The sequence below is a fragment of the Anopheles arabiensis genome, chromosome 2, assembly GCF_016920715.1.
Source record: "Anopheles arabiensis isolate DONGOLA chromosome 2, AaraD3, whole genome shotgun sequence".
In the NCBI taxonomy this organism is placed as follows: Eukaryota; Metazoa; Arthropoda; class Insecta; order Diptera; family Culicidae; genus Anopheles; species Anopheles arabiensis.
Window position 1 is genome coordinate 58,023,187 of NC_053517.1, and position 7,070 is coordinate 58,030,256.

Consider the following 7,070-nt stretch of genomic DNA (forward strand, 5'->3'; position numbering starts at 1 on the left):
TGGCGACCGTGACAGTCTCCGAATCTACTACCTCAGCACACACGCACGCACGCACGCACACATGCACGTACGCGCGCACGCGAGCACGCACGCACGACAGCGCGCACGCCAGCACGCACCCACGAAAGCGCGCTCGCGAGCACGCACCCCCGAAGTCGCACACGCGAGCACGCACCCCCGAAGTCGCACACGCGAGCACGCACCCTCCACCAACCCCTCCCGCACGAGCGAGTACGGCTACCTTATCGGAAGAAAGGCTGGTTCAGCTATCTTGTAGCGCATCCTCATCACTAGCGCCGGGCGGGGTGGGGAATCGCGACATGATAGAGTGAACGGTCACTTTCCCCGTGCTGTGTGTGTGCGTGTGTGTATCGAGACCCAAAAACTCGTGACAGATTTCGGCACATTAAAAACAATTTATTGCCACTATACACTGTGCTACATGATGCTTAAAAGGTCGTTGAAGCATCAAACATGTTCAAATTAAAAAATAATAGATTAGTGTTAGACGTTCTCCTACGCTTGTTTTAAATAGGCTTCTTCACCCTCAACTGGCAGCGGCATCGAATGGTCTCATCAGCAGCGGCACGAAATAAAATAAACCATCAATACACCGATAACACTTTGAATCCCAATCCAGCTCGCATCGTCTCAAGGTCACACACAAATTAATAAATGCTAACACCCACCAATAACAACAATACACAACCGCAATGCACATATATGAACCAACGCATACACCACAACACCCAATCAGCTGGCGGCGGAAGGCACGGGCAGAAGCGCAAGTAAGGCAAGGCAGGGTGAGGGAGGGAGAAGAAGCGGATAAAAAAATTTACGCCAATATTTTTAAATTTTTTGACCGTTTTTTGCTTCGCCGCCATAAATAGTTCGTCCATTTCGCCAACAGATGGCGCTAACCCTGCGCAGGCCTGCGCAGGAATCGCTGAAGTCCCGCGCGAGAGACCAGCTAAAATCTGCGCTGCGGCTTTGGTACATTTCCTGCGCAGGAAACTGCTCGAATTTGCGCAGCGGGGACATGCGTTCTTAGGCTGACTAATCTTATGAACCTTTGTATAGTATGATTTTTTTCCTTTCATAAATTGTAATGTAGAATTTTTTAGTTTTGGTAGATTAAGGTAGAAATAAGGTGTTTTCTGCGTGCAAATTTAATAATTTAAACAACGCTTTTAATACATTATTTTTTTATTAATTCATTTTAGCGCGGCCGTTCCGGACGAGAATTGAAAGGACTAAGAGGAGAATGTGAAATACAGCGAAATCTTAAACATCCAAACATTATTCGTATGTTGGACTCATTCGAAACACCCAATGAAATAGTAGTCGTTACTGAATATGCTAAAACAGACTTGCATAGTTTACTACGCGCTGGATCACTAGAAGAGCAAAAAACGCAACGTATTACATTTAATCTCGTATCTGCATTATATTACCTTCATTCACATCGGATACTGCATCGTGATTTAAAACCACAAAACATTCTGTTAGACCGGAAAATGTGTGCAAAATTATGTGATTTCGGATTCGCTCGAAACATGACAATGGGTACCCATGTTCTGACATCAATTAAAGGGACACCTCTTTACATGGCCCCTGAGCTTTTGGAGGCAAAACCGTACGATCATCACGCTGATTTGTGGTCATTAGGATGTATAATCTACGAGATGCTTGCCGGTGAACCACCATTTAGTTCTACTTCGATGATACATTTAGTACGACTTATTCGCAACCAGTACATCAAATGGCCGAGTTATCTAACAAGCAATTGTATTTCATTCATACAAGGTTTGCTTGAGCGTGATCCCATCAAGCGTATGAGCTGGGCTACAATTCTACAACATCCATTCGTAAAAGGTCATATTTTAACTTTAGATGAAAATAATCCTCAATCACCCTTCACGCATTCTCTTACAGCATCGCAATCAAGAGAAAATAATAATCAATTGACAAATATAGTAGAAAGCACTAAGATATGGCAAAATATATCCAATGAGGAAGATTTGACAACCTCTAAAGATAGCATTAAAGTAATACTTCAGAGCGATTTTGAATATCAAGAAACAGATACGGACGACTGTGCCACTAATATACCGTTAGAAAATTGCCTTTTTAGCTCATTATCAAACGCAGCTAATAGAAACGAAACAGTATATGGCAAAAGTGTCTATGATATGACTGCTGACGAACAAAAAGTAAAGAAAATTCAATTGCTGGAAAATCCGAATCTCATTGTTAACTGTTTTAACGATAATTTTCCCATTATAAGACTTCGTCCACCACTACCACTGGCATCAGTTACTGTTCCTAATAGCGACTTTTCGCAACTTCAGACATCAAGAGAATATGTTAAGCAACATGTACGATCACAGGAACTAGGGATGCGAAAATTAAGCCAAAGCATTGACAATTTTTCAATGCGTATTGAATCAGAACTGCAGGCAACTAATCGTAATTCGATCGCGCTTGGAATGTCCTATGTTTCTATAACAACTAAAGAAGAAGAACAAAAACGGATTGAAAAAAACACACCAAGCCTGCTCCCAGGATGGGACTCTTGCGACGAATCACAAAATCCTCCTATCGAAAACGAAGAATGGCTTGCTTTTTTGCAACGTTCAATACAAGAAGTACTCGACGGAGAGCTAGAATCATTGAAGCAGCAAAATTTTGTATGCATTATTGTAGCTCCGTTACGAAACCGACGAGCAAGTGCAAAAGTCGTAGAAAATGTGGCCCATTTGCTGAGCCTTCCATTAACAATTAATACGCCCCCAACGATTTTGAGAGACATAGTCAATGTTTATGGCGAGCTAAAATTAGTGCCAAATCTTGTATATGCTTCAAAACTTTTATGTAACAAACTATATTATGAAGACAGCTCCACTAGTGAAAGCCAATCTGGTATAAAGCCCAGTAGACAATCGATTTGTTCTATTCGTCAACTTTCTGCATTAGATAACGACGAGATAAAAACCTTAATAGCCGTATATGATCTAATGTGTTATCTTATTCATATGGGAGATATATTTTTGAACCAGTTTTGCGATGCCATTGAAATTCTGGGGGCTAAAGAATTATTTGTTAATTTAATTGCCGTAGTGCACGTGAATGAAGCGTACGTTCGATTAGTTTGTTCATTACTAGCTCTTTTGAACTGTGCGCTACGTGAACTTCCAGAAAATGCAGAAATAATTGAGCAAATAATATTTCATGAAAATGTAAATTTTATGACACTGTTGAAACATGATAATGCTGTACTTCGGTGAGTAAAATTTAGAAAAGTTTGTTATATTATAGTGAATGTTTTTGTATATGTGTTTTCACAGACTTCGAACCTGTATGCTACTACGCATATTGGCAAGATTCAGCTGCTTAGCTTTGCAGAAACGTTGGACAATCGATATCAAACATAACCTGGAAGAACTTATTTTAGATGAAAACTTATATGTTAAAAAGGTAATATGAAATCACTAACAGTCTTTACGTAAGGTATAGTTCTTTAATTATTTTTCATTTCTCTTTTAGGAGGCTATGCTTGCCATTGGTGAATTGAAATATCTTAGTTGTGTCACTACCGAAATATGTTGACTTACCTATATTAAAATTAATGTATGCACTCCTAAAACATTTGTCACCACTATACAAGAAACCCGAGGTACGACTCTGTATGAGAAAGAAAAAAATGTCCCGCAGCAAGGTGTAAGGGCCGTGTCTGTGCTTCATCGCATGCGATTTTATCGCACGTTCTGTCAAACGCTTTTTCGTATGATATTGCGATTATTTGGATGATTTTAATAATATAACGATTATGAAAAATTCAGTTGAGATTGCTCCTACAAAACACCACACATTTAGTTTTAGTTAGTCGTACGACGAAATCGCACGTCCGACGTTATCTGTCAAATTCCATCTAAATTTTGACAGGCCTTCCGATAAAATCGCATCCGATGGAGCACAGACTCGGGCCTAAGTCGAGAAAGTCATTTGTCGGATACAGGCGGTCCACGAAATAAACTATTAATGAGGACCGAAAACGGCCACAAAAAACCGCGTATCTCGAATTTTCGCGTAAGCCGAGTTCCTCGTTTTCTAGCTTAAACATTAAAAATAATAATGATATAGCTATCACTTGAAGTGATAGGTTGCAGCTAGCAAATTATTTTTTTATTTTTTTATGTACAATGTTATACAGGGTTTCCCACGATTTATTGGTCAGTTCCCATGATTTTTTGGTAAGTTCTCACGATTTTTTTATCGTATTTCATAGATTCTTGGTTCGTTCCTGTTATGGTTGACACTTTTGCTTTTATTCCAAACACATATAAACGAACAATAATAAATAAAAGACACAATGAACAAACAATTAACACTTTAAAACCGCAAGTGCGGTGGCCGCGCACCAGCCGCACCGAGCGCCCCTGCCGAGAGCTCCTGCTCGATCGGCCTTCGTGCACACTCTGCCTCGGCGCTCGGCACACACTAAGCCTTGCACGCTTAGTGTGTGCGACAGTGTGCGTGTACACACTGTTGTCCCCCTGGACGTTGACCGGTGGCAGCGCAACTGCCACGGCAAGTCCAGGGGTCGGCACGCACGGCTGCCCACAACAGTTCTCATAATTTATTGGTATTTTGCGATTGGATATCAATACAATTGGACCAACAAATTCTGGGAAACGGCCAAAAAATCGTGGGAATGCACCAAAAAAAATATGGGAACCCACCAAAAATAGATGGGAACCAATCGTGGGAAACCCTGTAACTGTTGTGATATGTGTTCGAAATGAAGTGACACCAAGGTGGATTTAAAAATATCAGGTGGTGGACTCTAGTGCATTTTGACAATTCGTCACTTGACGTAAGGTCCCCAGGATTCAAACTTTGTTTACATTTATTAAATTTGTTCATATAATTTATCTACCCCATTTTTTCGGTAAAATATTATTTAAAAATATATATTGGACTTAGCAAGTTCTTATTGAACATTAAAACACAGATTAAAGTGTGTTATTTTGTGTCATTCCGCGAATTAATTCTATAATTCATTGTGTTTTCGACATTTTTGATGATAAAAACTGAGAAATCATTTTTTTTATTAATTTGCGCATTAATTCCTCATTATCTACGAGCCGCATGGACAATTTACTTGAGATTAGAACTCTTACGGCCAAGCTACACGTACCGGACGACATCGGACGATGCCATAAAACGTAGGACCGCAGACAAGAGATTCGCGTCGGGCCGGGCCGTGTCGGATCACAGCGGGCCGATTTTGTATGGGATTTGACAGTTGGCATTAACAGATTTATGGCATCGTCCGATGTCGTCCGGTACGTGTAGCTTGGCCGTTAGGCTGGGCTCTGGCATCACTCGAACACGACAACCGACTCGACAAACCCATATAATCATGGAGGTGCACTGTCAGACACAAACAAACAAACAAAACAAACATGTCAAATCCCATACATTTTTCATGTTCGATGTCGTGTTCGATTGGTGCTAGAGCGCCGGGTTACTCACATGATATTAAATTTCGTGCATAAACAAATCATCAAATCTTTTGTTAATGTATCTCATTTTTTCGATAAAACCAATAGACACACAAAAATGCTCATAATAACAAAGAAATCTGTTCTATTTGCTAGGCTTTGTGTGCGGAAACCAATGGTTAACGGTTCTAAAATGACGTAAAGTCCCTCAACTATGGCGACCCCCCAAAGGCCCTTATCCACCTCCTGATATTTTTAATCCACCTTGAGTGACACCGAGAACAGCTAGCATGCGACTACTCAGTTTTATTGAAATCCAAGTGTATATATACAAAGTTCATGAGGCCGCGTTTACACATAGTTGTTGTGTTTACGTATGGATAGTTCGATAATTGAATTGACACCTTAACAGTAAGTTCATGGAATAATTGTAAAATTCGACGACAAGGGAATTTATCTTGCATTTGACAACTGATGTGTCAAATCAGTGCAATTTGCTCAGAGAGCTGTCAAATTTAAAAAGCCGCGTATCTTCCAATCCGTTTATAATAGGTACCGTCCCAAGTACCATAAATCCAAAGTGGGTAGAAAGGAGGTGTCGTCATGTAGAACAATTGGGCATCGAGGCTTTAGAAAAAAGCACAAAACCAGGATCGACGGCAGTTGTCAAATGCGACGAATGTTGCTGGTATTTGGATATGATATATGAATTGTTTTCGTTTAAACATAAACATTTGGTTAGCACTAAAAATTTGTATTTTGCATCCACACTCCATAAATCGGCATTTTACACGTTTTGATGCAGCTGCTGCCTGTAAACAAATATCGACGGCTGTTGTCAAACTGAGTCTCAAAATGGCAACATGCCAAACGCTAAGAAGACACCTCCTCTATATTCCTTGCCATAAATCCACTTAGCGACATCTAAACGGGTTCTAAACGGCTCAACCTCTAAGCCTAAAAGAAATCTAAAAAGACTTCGTTTAGCAGAGGTAAATGACTGATGCATTCTAAAAATAGTAAAAAAGGATAGATATCGCCATTTGTAGGTGGGATACCCAGCTAGTGGAGCTTTCTTCGCTTTGAGAGCTTTCTCCTTCCCTCTGTACTGTTGTATGGTTTCGCAATGAAGTTTTCCAGAGTTAGAACGAGAATGGCGATATAATTGTTTAATACTAAGCTCCAATGTGAACCTTCCGAATTGAAGCAAGTGAGATTTGAGTAATGGTTGATGGTGTTGATAAAAGTGGGTACAGTATGTTCCCGAGTTACGCGGTTTCTGCGTTCCCGACGAATCCGCGTAACTCGAATATCCGCGAAAGTCGAATTCCACGTTTTTTGACTAAAATACTATTGATTACTCGGAATTTTAGATTTAATTTAGTACTTTTATACTTCTTCTTCTTTGGCTCAACAACCGTTGTCGGTCAAGGCCTGCCTTCACCTCTTGTGGGTTTGGCTTTCAGTGACTAATTGATTTCCCCCCAAAGCAGGATAGTCAATCCTACGTATGGCGGCACGGTCTATTTGGGGCTTGAACCCATGATGGGCATGTTGTTAAGT

General features: G+C 40.5%; 1 protein-coding gene across 2 annotated transcripts in view; it reads left to right on the top strand.

The window, feature by feature from the left end:
• The window catches only part of LOC120894611 (serine/threonine-protein kinase fused), a 30,543-nt gene extending 26,873 nt beyond the window's left edge, over nt 1-3,670 (top strand). Inside the window, exons 2-4 of one of the 2 annotated variants that reach the window (XM_040297321.1) lie at nt 1,224-3,283; nt 3,348-3,477; nt 3,547-3,670. In XM_040297321.1, the coding sequence (XP_040153255.1) occupies nt 1,224-3,283; nt 3,348-3,477; nt 3,547-3,609 (2,253 nt within the window). In that variant the 3' untranslated portion in view covers nt 3,610-3,670. Of the gene's footprint in view, nt 1-1,223; nt 3,284-3,347; nt 3,478-3,546 lie in introns of those variants that run through there. The other variant, XM_040297322.1, reaches the window with a different exon arrangement.
• Nucleotides 3,671-7,070: the final 3,400 nt, after the last annotated feature.